Source organism: Ovis canadensis, chromosome 7 (genome assembly GCF_042477335.2).
Source record: "Ovis canadensis isolate MfBH-ARS-UI-01 breed Bighorn chromosome 7, ARS-UI_OviCan_v2, whole genome shotgun sequence".
In the NCBI taxonomy this organism is placed as follows: Eukaryota; Metazoa; Chordata; class Mammalia; order Artiodactyla; family Bovidae; genus Ovis; species Ovis canadensis.
This window is the reverse complement of record NC_091251.1, coordinates 89880566-89900098: the sequence shown is the minus strand read 5'-3', so window position 1 is coordinate 89900098 and position 19533 is coordinate 89880566. Positions and strand designations below refer to the sequence as shown.

The following is a 19533-nucleotide window of genomic DNA, read 5'->3' as shown; positions in this document are numbered from 1 at the left end:
TTTTCATTACTATGGTTATGCAATCAGTCCTCATTCATGAGGACAATTTGTCCCAGAGTTTGCCACAGTGCAGTCTCAGTTCAAATGTTATTAACTTGGGTTGTTGATAATTTGATTGTTCATTCACCCATTTCTGCTAATCTTTTATGACACTGTTCAAAGACCACTTTTTCCAACCCAGGCTATTTATAATCTTTCCTTTTTGTACCTGCCTTTTCTGTAACACAATGCTATTCACTACTACTAACAATCCCAGACTTTGCTATCTCTGAATGCTCAATGAATACTGGTGTCTCAGTGATAAAGAATCCGCCTGCAGTGCAGAAGACTTGGGTTCCATCCCTGGGTCAAGAATATTCCCCTGGAGAAGAGAATGGCTACCCACTCCAGTATTCTTGCCTAGGAAATCCCCTGGACAGAAGAGCCTGGCAGGCTGCAGTCCATGGAGTCACAAAGAGCTGGATACAACTGAGCGACTGACACTTTTCACTTTCTTGGGACTTATCACAGTACACTGCTACTAACAACTGCAGACTTGGCTACACAAAGAGCTCAACAAATGTTTGTTGAATCAAAGGCCAATGAACTCAGTCTAATAAAAATAAGGGCCCAGGAGGTATATACATCACCAAATCATTTCCCCCGAACAGTCAAATGTATCTTAATGTGTGGGCAGTCTTCAGTATTGGGCTGCCAAGGAAACATTTCAGAATGAACTCCATAGGCAAACCATGTAATCAACGGAAATAGGAATTTTCTCCCACTAACCATGGGAACCCACAGAGTGCAGGAAAAGGCTTTGTAATCGTTAACACATTACACTTAATGGTGAAGCCAGGTCTGTCTTGCTCACTACATTATAAGTTATCCAAGCGATGAATCTTTTATTCACCAACACATGCCCAGAACCCAGCATAAAGGCTATGGTTAAATTGACAAACACCTGCTGAGTGAATGACTGCATGAGCAAGCCGATATATGAGCTCAGCCCAAGTAAGAGGCTGAGCGCATATTTGAGGGGTCGCACTGCTGTCCGGGGGCCACTCCTGAAAGCATGTCACTCCAGTCACCTGCTCCCCAATAAAAGTGCTTTCAACTCGGGGGCAGGCAGGCACCTGGTCCTACTATCTTCTGAGAACTGAAAGCTAACAGCCGGAATGTGAACTGAGGAAATCAGGATAGTCACAGTGCGATGATAATGACGACGACGGCCAGGTGCCAACTGATACCCTAACCGCTGCGCATCGCGGTCACGCCGGCGGCCGCGGTTACAGCAGGACCACCGCCCCCGGCAACTCGTGACTTCCGAGTCGGAGCGTCTTTCGTGCCGAACTACAACCCCCGGCATGCACTGCAGAGCCCCCCCACCCTTGCCGGAAGGCGGGGCCCAGGAAAGAGGCGCCCGCGTCGGCCGGCCCGCGGGTGCCCATGTTTTCCTTCCGCCATCCGGCTTCCCTACAGCCTCGGACTGAGTATTTCTGGGGTTCCGAGACTGCCGCTCGCGCCAAAGCGCCACCGCCCCTTCAGAAGTCTCCCGGGCAACGGAGCCAGACTAACTTTCTGTCAGGCTTTGACGCCCGGCGCGCCGTCAGTGACGGCAAGCAGGGGATGGGCGTTCCGGCCCGGGAGGACCCCGCCGCGGCCCCGGAAGCGCCTCGTCGGGGGACTGTGGCGGCGGTCGCCGTGATGCCTGAGGGGCTGGGCGGCTGACGGCGGAGTAGGAGCGGGCCCTGGGCCCAGAATCTCGGCGCCCGCTGCTCGAGAGCGGCCTGCGCCATGGCCACCTCCGCCGCCTCCTCGGAGCATTTCGAGAAACTGCACGAGATCTTCCGCGGCCTCCATGAAGACCTACGAGGGGTGCCGGAGCGGCTCCTGGGGATGGCAGGGACAGGTGAGGTGGGGGCGGGATGAGGCAACGGGAACAGCGCTCCGCTAGCACCGGGAGGAAGAACCCCCACCTCCTTTCCAGACCCACCCTCCCGTCTCTCGCTTGGCGTCCTCAGGCACGCCCCCTAGGCCTGGCTGAGTCCCGGCGTCCAGAATCTTCGTGCTGCCACTTAGGTACCCAGGGGTCCACCACGGAGTGTCATCTCTCTCTTGAATCCCCTGTTGCCTTCAGAGTTCGCTCGTTTCATTTTCACTGTGGCAAGATGGGCATGAGAGACCTTATACCTGTGACCCTTAAATCTGTAAACTGAGTATAATTGGTTTTCTTTGTGGCTCTCAGTACTTTGTTTTCCGCGCTTGAAAGTGTTCTCCAAAGAGGCCCATAGTTTTCACCAGATTGGCAAAGGACCTGTAGCACAAAAAGGGTTAAAAATCCAAAGCCATCATAACTTTGGAGGCTGGTGTAAATAACCAGTCTTGGGGGCGGGTAGGGGTTGGGGGAGGGATTGGTCTTTAAAATGAGGATGGTGGCCTTCAGGTGCGATCCTTTTATGACCTCTGCTTAGACCTTCCTGCCCCTTGATTTCATAATGCAGTGTGCTGCAAGCTTGTCTTGGGGGAGCTAAGAATTTTTTGATTGAATCTGTATAGGAAGGTCTATCATAGTTCTTTGCCTTAAAACAAGTAGATCTTGATGGCAAGGCTGATGAGACTTTCATTGCTTTTCCTGAAGCGTGGAAGCTTGAGTGTTTGCTCTGTTACCTAAGGTCACATGAATTGAATGACTCTGATGAGAATGAAACTCATACTTTTGTTTAACATATAGTTATTAAGAGAGGCTGCTGTGCACTCGGCACTGTGTAGATGCTGGTAATATTGCAAATTGCTGTGAAAAGACTTAGAGACCTCTGTTCTTATGGGTCGATGATGATAGAAATATTTGGAAGTGGTGTTAAGGGCCATACAGGAAAATAAAGCAGGGCAAGGAATGGGGAAGCTCTAATTGTAAATTGGATGGCCATGAAAGGCCTCTTTGAGGAGGTAACGTTTGAGCAGAGACTTGAAGTAAGGGACTGAACCATGCAAAAATTTGGGAGAAATAAGTTTCAGGAGGACAGACTAGTACTGCTGCTGCTGCTAAGTCACTTCAGTCGTGCCCAACTCTATGCAACCCCATAGACGGCAGCCCAGCAGGCTTCCCCATCCCTGGGATTCTCCAGGCAAGAAGACTGGAGAGGGTTGCCATTTCCTTCTCCAGAATAGTACTGCAATAGTCCTTAAGCAGAAGTGAGCTTGGTATGCTCTAGGAAGAACTAAAGGGCCAGTGTGTTTAGGGTGGAATGAGCAAAGGAAATAATAGTAATAGATAAGGTTTTAAAGGGCCAGATTGTGTGGGGCCACGTGAACCCTGGTGAAAGATTTGCATCTTTATCTAAATACAGTGACTTGAAGTTAAAGGCTACAGAACAGGAGAGTGATTGGATCTGATTTACATGGTTGAAAAATAGATCATTTTTTTCACCTGGTGTTGATTTAAATTTTGCAAGATTTGTTTTTGTAAGGGTGTGGTTGTGGTTTAGTTGCTAGGTCGTGTCTGACTCTTTCCAACCGCATGGACTGTAGCCCACCGGACTCCTCTGTCCATGGCGTTTCCCAGATTGGAGTGGGTTGCCATTTCCTTCTCCAGGGGATCTTCCCAACCCAGGGATTGAAACCCCTGTCTCCTGCATTGCACTTGGTCTCCTGCATTGTAGGCGACTTCTTTACCAACTGAGCTATCAGGGAAGGCTAAATAATGCCAAAGGACATTCTGTTTCCAAAAATAGAAAACTTAGTTGTATTCACTTTTGTCATCTACCTGAGGACAATCAAAAAGGTGTGAATTTCTACCCAGGTACAAAATAGTCTCCACACAAGTTGCTGGTAACACTTAGTTGTTCAGTGGGTAAGTATTATATAGTATTTGCATATCCTCAGGTTATAAGAATTTCAACAGCCTTCAGTCCCTTTATTCACTGCTTTGTTTATATTCCTCAATAAATATTTGTTGAATAAGTTGGATTTAATTAAGCAAACATACTGGGGTGTCATCTCTGAATCCTTTTTTTCTTGTACTAAGACGACTTCATAGGCTTTCCAAAGCTTTCCTATCATGAATTATTAGGCACTGAATAATATAGTCACTGAATAATACATTAATACATAACACATCCCTTGCATTTAGCTTATGCTCTGTAATTGAATTCAGTATTTTCAATAAACATCTATCAAGAATTATGAATCACTCAATATCCTGGGTCTGGGGAGTTCTGTGAGTTCTTGCCTTAAATGGGAGATTTCCAAAGTGTGTGATGAGTCCTAAGATAGTTTTGAGACCGTGACAGGAAGGCTAACATGGCCGTAGGGGAGTGAGAGGAAAGCTTCTCAGAAAGGAGAACTTCTGAGTGTAAAGGGTTGAGTGGGAATTTGCCTGAGAGGGGAAGTGAGAAGAGACAACAAAGGAAGGGGAAAAGAAAAGTCAAATATTCAGAACTGTGACTGAAACAAGATGTGTGTAGGAGATCAATAGTAGATGAGGTAAGTAAGACACAGCCAGACCTTTCAGTTCAGTTCAGTCGCTCAGTCGACTCTTGGCAACCCCATGAATCGCAGCACGCCAGGCCTCTCTGTCCATCACCAGCTCCCGAAGTTCACTCAGAGTCATGTCCATCGAGTCAGTGATGCCATCCAGCCATCTCATCCTCTGTCGTCCCCTTCTCCTCCTGCCCCCAATCCCTCCCAGCATCAGAGTCTTTTCCAGTGAGTCAGCTCTTCGCATGAGGTGGCCAAAGTACTGGAGTTTCAGCTTTAGCGTCAGTCCTTCCAAAGAACACCCAGGACTGATCTTTAAAATGGACTGGTTGGATCTCCTTGCAGTCCAAGGGACTCTCAAGAGTCTTCTGCAACACCACAGTTCAAAAGCATCAATTCTTCGGCGCTCAGCTTTTTTCACAGTCCAACTCTCATATCCATACATGACCACAGGAAAAACCATAGCCTTGACTAGACGGACCTTTGTTGGCAAAGTAATATCTCTGCTTTTGAATATGCTACCTAGATTGGTCATAACTTTCCTTCCAAGGAGTAAGTGTCTTTTAATTTCATGGCTGCAATCACCATCTGCAGTGATTTTGGAGCCCAAAGAAATAAAGTCTGACACTGTTTCCACTAAGGGACCTAAATATCACATTAAGACATCTAAACTTGATATGGAGAGTCAGTAAAGGATTTTAAATTCTTTTAAAAGGCAGCCCATGTTGATACCAAAGGCAGAAGACATCACAAGAAAAGAAAAATACAGGCCACTATCCCTGATGAACACAGATGCAAATATCCTGAACAAAATACAGATTCTAAAAATCGGACCATATGGTTGTATTTTAGAAGGAGAATGCTGGTGACTGAGTAGAGGTTGAAAGAGAGGCACAAAAATATGCTGGGGACCATACATTGGTGGATTTTTTTTCTGGGCTGTCTTTTCCATTCCATTGAGCTTTGAATCTGTTTTAATGCCAGTTACCATACTGTTTTCATTACTATAGCTTTATAATATACAGTTAACCCTTGAACACCAACCTTCTGTGTAGCTGAAAATCCAAGTGTAGCTTGTTGGCCCTCCTATCCAAGGTTCCTCAGTATCTGCAGATTCAGCCAACCACAGGTTATATGGTACTGTAGAATTTACTATTGAAAAAAATGTGTTTATAAGGGGGCCTGCCCAATTCATACCCTTGTTCAAGGGTCAGCTGTAGTTTGAAATCAGAAAGCATGATGCCTCCAGCTTTGTTCTTCTTTTTCAAAATTGCTAATTGTGGTCTCTTGTGGTTCCATACAAATTTTTGGATTGTTTGTTCTGTTTTGGTGGAAAATGCCCTTCATTTTGCTAATATTTTGTTGAGGATTTTTGCATCAGGGATATTGGCCTGTAATTTTCTTTTCTTGTGATGTTCTCTGGTTTTGGTATCGATGTAGTGCTGGCCTCATAAAAGACTTTGGAAGCGTTCCCTCCTCTTCTGTTGTAAGCTCTATATTTTGTCTGTTTTGTTAATTATATATCCTAAGCACCTAGATGGAAAAGGATATGGCAACCCACTCCAGTACTCTTGCCTGGAAAATCCCATGGACAGAGAAGCCTGGTGCAGGCTACAGTCCATAGGGTCGAAGCAAGTCAGACATGACTGAAGCGACTTAGCACTCAAGCACCTAGAACAATGCCTAGTACATACTTGGTGCTCTATAAATATTTGCTGAATGGTTGTATAAATACTGTGAGTTGTTGGGAAGAGAATAGTAACTCAATATATGATTAAATGTTGAAACTGAAGGTGATTTTATTTACCATGTTTTCCATATTGTCATCACTTTTAAAATCAATGTATACACCTGTTTTTAAAAAGGATAGGATTAACAGACGCAATGTGTCCTACTTTAGGAAGTTTGTATGGAAGTGACAGTCCATTAGCATTTGTGATACTTATTAATCCATTATTACTTTAAACACCCACAACAGTAGTCTTAGTTTTGCAGCATCTGAAGAGGTCTCTCCACATATCTCAGGCTGCTGTAAATTCTTATCCAGTCAATACAGTAAGTACCTAGAGTCATGATTTCTAGTTTTAGTTTCGTAGCACCTGAAGGCATCTCTCCACATGTTGTAATGAACATTGTAAAATTATTCAGTTTTTCACTTTAATTCACTTAAATTTCAGTTGCTATACACAAAACTTCATTATTTTGGAAACCAGAAAAAATGATAACTATGGAGGACCATATGTAGCAGGTTGGTAAACACAGTTACTCACTGACTGCAGAATTTTAATTTTTCCAACACTTCATATTCTTTAAATTTAGTTTTTGCTTAGTTCTTCCTACCTAGGAATTTACTTTAAAAACACTGGTAGTCACTGTTTGTTGAGCCCTAATGTGCTTAGCATTTGCTGCGTGTTTGTTATGTATATTGTCTTTTTCAGACAACTATACAGGTCAGTGCTGTTATATTTCTTATTTATAATTGAGGAACCAGGCTTAGAGTGATCTGATGCTTTAATTTCCTTTATGGTGTGAGATCCAGGTTAACCATGAGGTCTGCAAAGAGGATGTAGGTCCTAGAAATGCTGCAAGGAAGCACCAAAAGCATTAATCACAGATTTTAAAGATCCTGGTGAAACTGAAGTTATTTCCACAGTTCTAATGGACCAAGATGAGTCATTCTGGGGCTGTGAAAATTCAAACTGCTAGATGGCTGGATGGCATCACTGACTTGATGGACGCAAGTCTGAGTGAACTCCGGGTGTTGGTGATGGACAGGGAGGCCTGGCGTGCTGCAATTCATGGGATCGCAAAGAGTTGGACACGACCGAGTGACTGAACTGAACAAGTGGCTCTGCTGGTAAAGAATCCACCTGCAGTGCAGAAGACTTGGGTTTGATCCCTGGGTTGGGAAGATCCCCTGGAGAAGGGAAAGGCTACCCACTGCAGTATTCTGGCCTGGAGAATTCCATGGACTGTATAGTCCGGAGTGTCACAGAGAGTTGGACATGACTGAGCTACCTTCTTTTCTTTTTCTACAAGATGGAGAGGCTGCCACCTTGGTTGAGATGAGGTGGGCTTCCTCTAGCACTTTCAGAGCTGGCTGTTTCCATTTTATTCCGTGTCTGAGACATTGTGCTGCCATGCACCTAGTTTACCAAACATTCGGCTGCAGAGTGAGTCACTCACATGTGAATGGTTTGGAAAGACATGAGGGGTCAAGAATAGTGTTATTTAGAGTAGCTCATTTTTTCTGAGTTTCCGGTGTCCATTCTACCTGGTATCAGTCTTGCTGTTTTGTAGTTGATTATAGTGTTAATTCTAGCTCCCTAAAGAATGAAGAGATTTGAAAGGATTATACCTGTGTACCTTGAGAGCATGAAAATACCCCTCAGTGCCATCGTGTACATGGTGTACAGTGCCATAGTCAGGAGACTTGCATTCTGTAACTAGTGTTGCTACACACCTTCTCTTTTCTATGGCCTTGGGGAAGACAGTTTCTCCAGGCTCTGGTTTCCTTAACTGTAAAATGAGGTTAGACTAGATGATTTCTGAGGGCCATCTTAGCTCTTAACATTCATTAATTTCACAATTCTGAGCAAAGCATAAAGGAACAGGTATCGATACCTCTCAGTTGGGTAGGGGTTCCATCTCTTGAATCTTTAAAAGTGTATAGGCTGTAGAGCACTCCTAGGAGAATATATGTCTTATGAAATCAGAGAGTAGAGTATTCCAAAAAGACTGAGAATAACAGAATCATGCAGGGAAGTTAGTGAAAGGATCAAGACTCTGTGGACTACCTTGCCACCCCCCCTACCCCAATTCTTATTATACAGCTGCCTTCTTTGAATTATTCTAGAATTTGTCTCTTAGGAAAGCAGATATTCATATCCTTTAACAAAGATTAAACGAGGAGAACTTAGGACTAACAGAGATGTAGAAAAATCTAGGACCAGAGCGCCCTTATAGAACTCTGTCATCTTGGATCAGGAGTGAGTGAGTGTGCTTGCGTTTGGAGATGTGTCTCTTCAGAGGAGTGGTGGCACTCAACACTTTCGTGAATGCTGATTGTAAAATATGATAGCTCTCCATGGAAGTAGCCATTCTTGATTGCAGATATTATTTCACTGCTGATGGGTGGAAACATAGCCCACTCAAGGATAATAAGGCTGCTTTGGCACTTCTGCTGGCTCAGACAGGGAGAATCTGCCTGCAGTGTGAGAGACCCAGGTTCAATCCCTGGGTCAGGGAAGATGCCTGGAGAAGGGAATGGCTACCCACTCCAGTGTTCTTGCCTGGAGAATTCCATGAACAGGAAAGCCTGATGGGCTACAGTCTATGGGGTTGCAAAGAACAACTAACACTTTCACTTGTGGTGGTAATTTCATGGTGGTTACCTCATGGCTGGTCAAGAGGTAGGCCTTTTGCTTTGTCTGAACTTTCTCCTTTTGAGGGGGTGGGTGGTGCGTTGTGAGCAGTGTGTGGTGAAAAATAGTTCACCTGGAATACCTATTAAGGGAATGCGCATGACAATGAATGCCGCTTAGTAAAGGGTGGATTGTCGCTTGACTCTTGCAGGCAATAACAGTGTCTAAGAAGCACCCTACCAGGTTTAGAGTTCTAGAACCTATGGGATGTACAAAAGAAAAAGTAAATTCCTCTACTCAGAGGGAGACTGAGCTCAAGTTGAGAATATAGAATATATACAGCCAAGTGATTTACGTTAAAAAGTAGTGGACAGCTGACATGGTAGATGCTATGTGATTAACACAATGTAAAATCTATATAAAGCATGACAGTGGTGTTACTTCCAACATGGGATTGGGTTTGAAAGTCAAGGTGTGAGATGAAAATCAGGGTAAACAAAATTATCCAAGAAAATCTTAGGATAGCATGTTGAGTACCCACATGCCATCCCTTCATAGGTCTTATACTCTACTGTTTTCTTGGCATTGGTAAAGATTGCTCTTTCTTCAGTTGATGGCAGTGCTGGCTTGTATTTAGAAATCACACTGAGTGAAAAACGCATAGATTGTCCTCATACATGCTACAGTATGGAGGAACTTTGGAGGTTTTATGCTAAGCAAGATAAGTCAAACACAAAAGACAAATACTGTATGATTCCTCTTATATGGGGGTGCTTGGAGTAGTCAGATTCATAGACACAGAAAGTAGAATCACGGTTACCAGAGTCTGAAGGGAGGGCATATAGGGAGTTAGTGTTTACTGGGTGTAGAGTTTGGGATGATGCAAAGGTTCTATAGATGGATAGCAGTGATGGTTGCCCAATATTGTGTATGTACTTCATGCCACTTAACTGTACACTTAAAATGGTCAAAATGGTAAGTTTTATATTATTTTACCACAATTTAAAAAAAAGTATCCCAGATTGTGAATGTAATCCCAAAAGATGAGTTCAAAAAATATTATAAACAGTGACAGTTTGTGGTAATAAGTAGAGTATGTGTAGATTTCCGGGGAGAACATTCATTTTGCTGTATACATTTGAAAAAAAACAAACTCCTCATAAATAGGGCTAAGTTTTCCTTCTTAGGTGTGATTTGCCTCCTCATTTCCTAGCCGAGGAGGGAGGTTAGGTCCCAAAAAGATGAAGAGAATTATCCGGCTTACATGTTGAGTTAGGCCCAAAGCTAAGACCAAAACCTAAGCTCATTTACTCCCCAGCACTTCCCCCCATACAAAGTTTACCAGGTACTCACTTCATCATTGTGGTGTGTCTAAGCACCATTTTTACTGTAATTATTTCCTTTATATCAGTATTTCATGTAAAATGCATTTATTTAACATATAAAGTTACTTTAAAAGGACACTTTATATCACTGCCTTAGATGAAAAATCTATAGAACCTAGCTATATGATCAGAAAAGCTACAATGAAGACAAAACAGTGCTGGTTTAGTTAGATGTCCTTGCTTTGAGGCTAAAGCCTGTTCTGTTTTTTTAAAGAGGAGATTAGTAGTTTTTAGGTATTAAAGACATACTAGAACTAAAATGACAGGATGCAAAGGATTGAACAAGGAATGACATTTTCCCCTGTGTGAGTCAGTGGTATTTTAGATCATTTCCTATACCACTGCCGGTGGGTATGGCTAAGAAACTTGTGCTGTGTGCCTTGCAGGCTCTCCAGAGAGCAAAGTAGGTGGGCTTTGAATATATTGTGCAGAAAAGCAGTGGATAAGTGTTAATGTAGAGATGTGATTTACCATGGGGATGAAGACTTCAGAGAACTGGTATTGTTAAACATTCTTATTGATCAAAGCGTGCCTGGTCCCTTTGTTAGGTTGGTGAAAAAAGATTGACGATAATTAGACCTGTTTTCTTTCTTAGTAGGAATGCTGTTGGTCTTTGGGGCCAGATCATTGTTACACAGGACTGTCCCTAGTTTAGGTATTCTTGTTCCCTGGCCACTTAAATGCCAGTGATAATACCATCCATCTACTCCCCCCCCCCCATTAATTCTGGTAACTAGTTCTCTTACTTTTCTAAATGTCTTTCAGGGGTGATTAAGTTCTGTAGGGTACCCCCAGAAAGGAAATGGGGAATATATTCTAAGCAGAGGGTATGTTCTCTACAAATAAATGTTTGGAAGCAGGATTGAGTATTTAAAACTCATCTGTCTTTTCCAGAAGAGAAGAAGTTGTTGATCAGAGATTTCGATGAAAAGCAACAGGAAGCAAATGAAACGGTGAGAACAGGAACAAGTCCTATTTCCTCTTCCTGTCTGTTGGTCTTTGCCAGAAGTAATGCTTATGACATTATGATCACAGATTTAACTGTTCCTGTCTATTGACCTTAGTTTTGATTATTTCTTACTAAATGAGGCCAGTTGATGGGGATGGGTATTTGAGTAAAACTTGAAGATTCCTCTGTGAGTCCTTGATAAAACATTGCTGATACAATAAGGACATTCTCCTTTTACCTGGGTGGCCTTTTGAAAGCACTTTTTAAAAGCTGGCCATTAAGATAACTTACTCTCCTTTGTTAAATTTACTGTCACAGAAAATGGAGCTCAGAGGTGGTTCCTACTCACATTGCCTTGTTTTGAAAAATAGGTTTTGGTACCTTGGGCAAGGTATGCATGGTCAGGATGAGTTCTCAGTCAGGATCCTAAGCTTATCAGAAGTTGGTCCAGGTTGCTAAGCAGTTTAAGAACTGCTTCATTTAACCTGTGACTTTTCTTTAAGAAAAAAAGAAAGAAAGCAATTTTTGCTCTTACCTTTTAGAAGTAAGGATCCTCTGTCTTCATCGCATTGTGTCTAGCTTTAGCAAACCCTTTTAGGAAGCTGGAGCTAAAATCTCGATCTCTGGTAGCACTCCAAAGAAATAGTTGCCTCTAGTATCTGCTACCCCAGAGTAGACTGAAGAATTCTTTTTAAGCCAGAGAACTTTATTGTTTGTTGAAGAATACCTCCTTTATTCCAATGAAGTTTTGAGAAGTTAAGCCCATCTGCATCCTTTTTTTTCCGCTCTGCATGTATTTGAAGGAGGATCAGCCTCCCAGACTATGGAAACTATCACCTTCATAATGGGAGTACCAGAAACTTTTCTAATACCTCTGCATTACTGGGCATATATCTGTGATATCTGTTACAGAGCTAGGCCTCTTTTTCAGTTAACATCTTGGTAGCATTTTCTAAAGTTAACCAGTCCTACTCTAGCCATCCAAAGCAGAAGAAAATGACTCATGGGCTCTTACAAATGATTCTATGTGTTACAATTTACTTGTCCCAGAAAAATGGAAATGATCTGGACCCCTGGTTATTCTCACATGGACACAGACAGTTGATTTTCAGGTGGAGGAAGGGAAGAACCTTGATGCCATACCCCTAATCATTTTTAGTACAGTAGGTCCCTAAGTGCTTCGTGATAGCACTTGGACCATAACAGGCTAAGAACTTGGTATACTGAAAAGAGTATGAAGATCTGGAATCCTGATTTATGTAATCTTGAACAGGTTTCTTCAAGTCTCATATATGAAGTAAAAGTATTTCCTACCGTTTTGATCTGTTGTGAGAGAATACATGTCAAAATGTTTAATAAGCTATAAGTAGCTATAAGCTACTTGTTAGTTTTCTCACTCATTCATCACATACCTTTTGAAGACCTGTTCTGTGCCTGCTGGGCACTGCACCAAGCACTCAGTAATGAAGTAAAGGTGTCACGTGTGGTCCTTCCCCTCCTGGGCCACATGTTGAGTATTTATTTAGGATTGCTTGTGGTTTGATTAGTCCAAACTAGACATATTACCCATATGAGAGAGAATAGAAGCAGGCCGTCTACTCACTGCTTTCTGCCTTCCTAGCTGGCAGAGATGGAAGAGGAACTGCGTTATGCACCCCTATCTTTTCGTAACCCTATGATGTCTAAGCTGCGAACCTACCGGAAGGACCTTGCCAAACTCCATCGGGAAGTGAGAAGTACGCCTTTGACAGCCACTCCTGGGGCCCGAGGAGACATGAAATATGGCACATACGCTGTGGAGAACGAGCATATGGTGAGTTTTAGCCATCTTTGTCCTGTGGGTCTGTGGCACAATGATTAACCAAATTGTGGAGTACAGTTCAAGTACTCCACAAGTACGCCTGGTTTTTTCCCTCTTCTTTCTTGCATCCAATTTCCCTTCTCCCCTTGGGTGCCTGCTTCTACTGAATTTAATGCAGATCATTCCAAGCAATTTACCTGTTTAGATTTTTTTGTATCCTTTATGTATAAAACAGTGCTTGATGGGTAGTGGTGATAAACAAGTGTTACCTCTTCATATTATACCTGGACTCTAGTCTGATTCACCAATCCAGTTTCTTTCTCACATATCCCCCCAGAGTTCAGTTAAGATTTTAACTTATCAGAGCATTGTTATTTGTACCAAGATGGCCCAATAGCCCAGATACAGTAGAGAAAGCAGGATGCTTCCCAAAAAGGGGGCTGACGCCTTACTTCATCATAATAGAAAGTGAGCCAGGCTGCCTCTCTAGCCTCCAGTGTTCTCATTTATAAAATTAGACTACTAAATTGAAAATGTATATTCTCAAACTGTCTAAAGAAGCTAGGTAGGTAAAGGAGAAAAGCTTCACAAAGGTTAAATTTCATGTGTTACATTTGGGACTATATTCCACAGCACAAAGTAGAAATGGCCTGGCTGGTAATGTGGGAGAGAAGTGGAAGGGGGCCCACTAGTGCAGACTGTATGGATGTAGAAAGGCTGATTAAACAAATCCTGTTTCGTGAAGCACCCTCCTAAATATGGCTTAAGAGATATTCAAATGATAGTGGCCTGACATTCCTGATGTGAAAACTAGAGTACTTGAGAATGATGTAAAATTTTCAAAGGAGAGTGGGAAAATGCAGGCAAGTAGCGCTTGTTAAAAGTGAGATGAAAGGTGTACAGTGACTTTGGTCATCTGTGACCCAAAAAGCCCCAAAAACAAAAGGGGGGAAGATAATTCCAAGCAATAATTTTGCTTTAAAATTATTAGTTTCAGAAATTATAAAAACAATATAGGTATATAAAGTACTTTCAGTAGAATTACTGTTCCAAATCTGGGGTTGATTCATGTGACCTTACTGTCTCTCCCTGCTCTTTCTTAAGCCCACTCAGTTGAAAATCCTCATCTTTTATGTTTAAAAATGCTGTTTTCCTGCTGCTTTTAAGCCAGTGTAAACTGGGGTTCATTTCAGCCTTATTCAGTGGTTTCCTCACTCACTCGTCTGTATGCTGTATATGAAGTGAAAAAACCTTCTTGTTGCTTCTGATCTGGAAACACATCTTTTCAGCTTCTTACTGGTGGTATCGAGTGCTAATGGTCACCTGCTCAGTAACAGGCCTTGTGAGCTGACCCCTTTTCCAGAGTTTGTACGCACGTGTGCTCTGAAGAGCTGAGGACTTAGAGCTGCCTCCATTTCTGTCAGTAGTTATTTCTGGCCTGACAAAGGCTGCTTCGGTCCTCATGCCTCCTGTGCTTAGGAATAGGTGGAATAATACTTTGGTGGAGTTTCAGAAATAGGGCGCTTACTTGGCCCCAGATACTACCTCCCCTGAGAGTAAATCACCAGTGTAACAACTTCAGTATTTGTCTTCTGTGTTTGGCCTGAGGCGAAATTCTTTGGATGCTTACCAAGAGTGTAGCTACTTTTTTCCAGAGAGGAGTAGTCTTTCACACTTTTAAGTGATTTCTGTGTGTGCTAAACACGAATAGCTTATTCTGTGGTCACTCAGTACCAATCAGTGGGAACTTTCAGTGAATTACACTATCTCTAAGGTGGTAGAGTTTAGTTGGTTTACCCTATCAAAATGATAGGATGTATGCATTTTCAGGTAGCTCCTGCATCCCAGATCTGGGCCATTGCCTCTCAGAAGTTGTTAGTCCAGGAAGCACATGAGTCAGTTCAGATTCATCAGGAGCACAAGGAAGATGCTCTGGTGTATTGAATCCTTTCCTTGCCTCACTTACATGTAACAAGCAGTGGACTGGGAGGTATTGTGATCCTAGATTGAACCCCAGGTTCTCTTGTAGTCTGATTCATTAGCATCTTTGATTGTCTTACAAGTAATGAAAATTACTACACATTATATCCCTTCTTATAAATTCATTTATAATGGAAGAAGTCTAACAATTCCCTTCCATACTCCTGTCAGAATCGGCTACAGTCTCAAAGGGCATTGCTTCTGCAAGGCACTGACAGCCTGAACCGGGCCACCCAGAGTATTGAGCGTTCTCATCGTATTGCCGCAGAGACTGACCAGATTGGCTCAGAAATCATAGAAGAGCTGGGGGAGCAACGTGACCAATTGGAACGTACCAAGAATAGAGTAAGTCTGGGTGGATAGGGAGAGGGGCAAAAATGGGGAAAGTAGGTGGGCCCACTACACCCTGATGCTGTCAGAAGCTACCACAGTTCCAAATTCAGGGTATGATTTTTTAGGTTCTTATGCTTTCTCTGTTCGTAATTTGCTTGACTAAAACATATCCCTTGGAAGTAATTTTACTTGTAAGATTTAGAGGTCATTGGGCAGGGGGAGTGAGATTGCATAAAACCCAGTTTCTGCATTTATTGAAGATTGTCAAATAGCATTGTAGCCATACCATCCTTTTATTAGGTCCTGTATTATGAACTAAATTTCTGTCTCTCACACGTCTAGTAGAACACCTGCTATTCTTATGAAAGCCAACATTTGCTTTAAAAGATTCTAGCTTTCCTGTCATTTAGAGCCAAAGCTATTTTCCACATGTCATAAAATAGTACTACCGACAATTTAAAGAGGTTTAATCCTGGACTCTTCTTAACCTAAGGTAAGGGAGATCATGGGCTTCCCTGATGGCTCAGTGGTAAAGAATGCGCCTGCAGTGTAGGAGACACAGGAGACAGAGGTTCGATCCCTGGGTCGAGAAGATCCCCTGGAGTAGGAAACAGCAACCCACTCCAGTATTCTTGCCTAGGAAGTCCCATGGACAGAGGACGTGGCGGGCTACAGTCCATGGGGTCACAGAGTCAGATATGACTGAGCAACTAACACCACTACTGCTACACACTAAGGGAGATCACTGTGAGAAAACAAAATCCTTAGGCCAAATGATGACTATATTGTGGCCTCTATCTACTATCACTCTAAGAGGCTCTGAAAAACAACTTATTTCTTCCTTTCTGTACCATCTGCAAAGGAATTTTAAAAACTGCCAGTGGAATGCTGTATTAGGAGCATGAGGCAGATAAACGAAACACAGATACTGTGGGCAAGACTTAGATATGAGAAGGTCATCTCAAATCCCCACACTGAGCTGTTATTTTCCCATGTTAGTAGCCATAATTCTCCACTCTTAAAATCAAGTCAGGTATCACCCTCCTCAGTGAAAATTCACAGTAAAGTACTGAATTCAAGTAAGCTGCAGAGAAAGCAGCTTGTTTGCAGATTGCATGGTTTATTTGTTTTTACTTTTGAACTTACTAGATGGATTAGTTGAATTTAAAAGCTGAGGAATGAGCTGAGAGATCAACTTAACCAAGGCCACTGGTGAACAGGAACAGATGGCAGGTGGCATCTGTTGAAATATCCTCCAGCTATATAGGTTAGTAACAGGCAACAAAAAGGGGGAAAAAAAGGCTTTTAAAAAAAAGATTAATTCCTTTCATAATTCAATGTAAGTATCTCTTAAAAGGGTAAAGAAAAAAGGAAAAAGAACCAGATCTCAAAAGTGGTAATCCACCAGCCTATAAAAACAAACATTAACTCAGGAGGCTCTCCTGGAGTTTGGCTGATGAAATTCACATCTTAAGTTGCTCAGAGTTACTTCGGTTACTGGCAAGGTACACTTGAAGACTTTGTTTTGTGTAGCCACAGTGAAGGATTAGAGGTCCCTCAGTCCCAGAGGTCTCCTCACAGCAGCCTTGGGATACAATCATTCCTAGGCCTTATTGATAAGTATTAGAGTATCTTGTCCTTTCCAGTTTCTTCTATTTACAGAGGCCATCATTTAAATTGATTTGATTTCTGGGAGTTTTTCAACATAAACCCTTTAACACCCGTCAATTTACTCAGGTTCAGTTCTACAGTGTGTACTTCTGTAAGAAGAGGGAAATAATTGCTATTTTCTCTTCTCAGCTGGTAAATACAAGTGAAAACTTGAGCAAAAGTCGGAAGATTCTCCGCTCAATGTCCAGAAAGTAAGTTTTAAAAATTAGTCCCAGAATTAATTTCTCTTAATTCTAATCTTTCGGCTGAGAATGTCAAAGCTTTAAACTGTGACTTGCAAAGGTACTGATAAAACAGAAGAAATAAAGAGTATCACATAGTTAAGTATCCCAGGAAAAAAATCCATTTTTGGAAGTATATATGCTGGTATGATTTGGAGCCATGGAAAACTGGTCTACTGGAAGGACTTTTTATCCTAGTTTACATTCCTTAAAGAAGAGAGCACATGGGAACAGAGCATTCCTGGAAATAAATTTGTAAAAACTTAATTAGAAAACTTTTCACTGCTATGGCTTCGTACTTGATTTTGGCTCTGCTTGCCCTTTATGGGAGTCAGCCCTTATTTGGGAGTTCTGTCTTGTTAGCAAGGAGCTGACTTGAGAAAAAACCGTCTAGGTAAGTGCTGACAGCAGCAGAGCCATGGGCAGAAGGGAAGTATTGGCACTGAGGCTGAATTTGGGGCGTGAGTCGGTGTAGGTAGTATGAGTGAGACTATAACCAAGTTATGGAACTAGCAAGAGAATGAGATTTTCCAAAACAGTGGTAAGTTCCTTGTGGAGCAGGAAGAAATGTCCGATTTCGATTCTTTGTGTTAAAGAATATAGGAGTGTCAGAAAAATTTCTACCTTTATAGAGAAAGAAAGGCAAGAAGTTTGAGAAGACATTGAAAGGCATTCCCAGCTTCTAGTTACTCATCCTAAAGCAGGACCACCTCCTTGTACCCAAGCTGGACTTGGACCCTGGAGTCTCCCGCCACCCCTTCTCCTAATGTGTCCTCACAGCTGTAGATGTGTTAGGTAGTGAACTTCTACTTTGAAATCTGATTCAACTGATTTAAAATATGGTATACTTTTTCACATGTACATTTAATATTTTTCTAATTAGCCCATCATAGAAAAAGTACTTTTAAAGTGAAGTACTAATTACTATTTGAAGACATTTTAGAAAAAAAACATTTGTATGTTTTGGTACCTTATTGCCCCATTTTTCAATATTTTTGTGAGGTAGATAGTAGTAATTATTTACAGGTTACTAAGTGGCTACATGATCAAACAAAAATTCAGTCTGCCTCACAGTATCCTGCCTTGGCCCTAGGTCAAACTCCTCAGTATTAAGAATGGAAAGAAATAAGGTTACCCAGAGTTCTGACTACATCCCACTTTGCTTCTCTTTGTAGAGTGACAACCAACAAGCTGCTACTTTCCATCGTCATCTTACTGGAGCTAGCCATTCTGGGAGGCCTGGTTTATTACAAATTCTTTCGCAGGCATTAAACCTCCTGTAGGGAAGGGTTTGTGGACCAGAACTGTCACTCAGTGAATGAATGGCGTTAGAGGTGTGGAAAAAAATCTTATTGCTGCTGTGAACTAGCGGTTCAAGAAGGCACTGTGTAGCCAGACTGTGGGTGGAGGGAGGAAGACGGAAGACCACTGAAATGTGAAGGAACAGTAATAAGACCAGTATGATATACCAAGGTAATAAATGTCCTTTATGACTTCTTTAAGTTTACACAGTGCTCCAACATATTAATACCCTGTGAGCGTCAAAAAACAAATACATGTACAGTACTATTATCGGTCACCAAAATGAAAGGGAAGGAAACTTTACAATTGTAAGAATGCACAAATGTTCTCATTAAGGCAGTATTGACCCAGATGATCATTCAGTTTCTGTCACCGCAAACGCCTCACGGCTCTGGAATGCCCACTGTGACATGTGTCAACAAACAGTATTCCCTAAATTCTTACACGTTCTTCACTCTCTGATTCATCTGGTGAGCTGGGAGTAGGAAGTTGGTCGTAGACAACATGCCCTCCCTCCCTCGTCTGCCCGAAACTCGAAGCAATGACATCCACTGCCAGGCTGGCTGTAGCCTTGGCCTCCTCTTCTGACACAGCCAACCGAGGATTGACTTCAACGAGATCCAGGGCCGAGAGCAACCCTGAAAACACAAAGCAGGACAAAAAGAAAACTTCCTAGCTGCTTCTTTCAGTGAGGGTCGTCCCACCTGGGTAGAACACACCAAGGTGAAAGGGTCATTTTCTACTAGAAAATTACCCACTGTCAGGAAGGCCCTTACACCTCATCCTCTTGGGCATGAATTTAAGTTAGAAACACTGGTAATGCCGGAGTAGGATTGAAAGAAACCTTTAAAGTAATTAAGTCAGTTATCCCTGTTTAATAACATAACAGGCATGACTTGACAGGCTTTCTGGTTAGGATGAGCAAGGCCGGGGTGAGGGGTAAGCAGGGGTGGCAGTAGGAGTTTCCAGTCTAGTTGGGAAAATGTATCATTTCCAGTATTTCTAGGGACCTGCCAGATGCCTGCCTGTAGCTGTGTGATGAAATCTCTCACGTCTCACTAGCCAGCAC

At 42.4% G+C, this 19533-nt stretch overlaps 2 protein-coding genes across 2 annotated transcripts in view; one reads left to right on the top strand and one right to left on the bottom strand.

Annotated features, from left to right (window-relative positions):
- The first annotated feature begins 256 nt into the window (after positions 1-256).
- On the top strand, positions 257-18669 carry VTI1B (vesicle transport through interaction with t-SNAREs 1B). Its single transcript, XM_069596882.1, has 6 exons — positions 257-1891; positions 11102-11160; positions 12778-12969; positions 15109-15282; positions 17071-17132; positions 18338-18669. The coding sequence occupies exons 1-6, from the start codon at positions 1777-1779 to the stop codon at positions 18432-18434; spliced, it is 699 nt and encodes a 232-aa protein (XP_069452983.1). The 5' UTR covers positions 257-1776; the 3' UTR covers positions 18435-18669.
- The window catches only part of ARG2 (arginase 2), a 40190-nt gene continuing 39285 nt past the window's right edge, over positions 18629-19533 (bottom strand). The window contains exon 8 of the mRNA XM_069596880.1: positions 18629-19102. Coding sequence (XP_069452981.1) covers positions 18897-19102 — 206 coding nt within the window. The 3' untranslated portion in view covers positions 18629-18896. The remainder of the gene's footprint in view (positions 19103-19533) is intronic.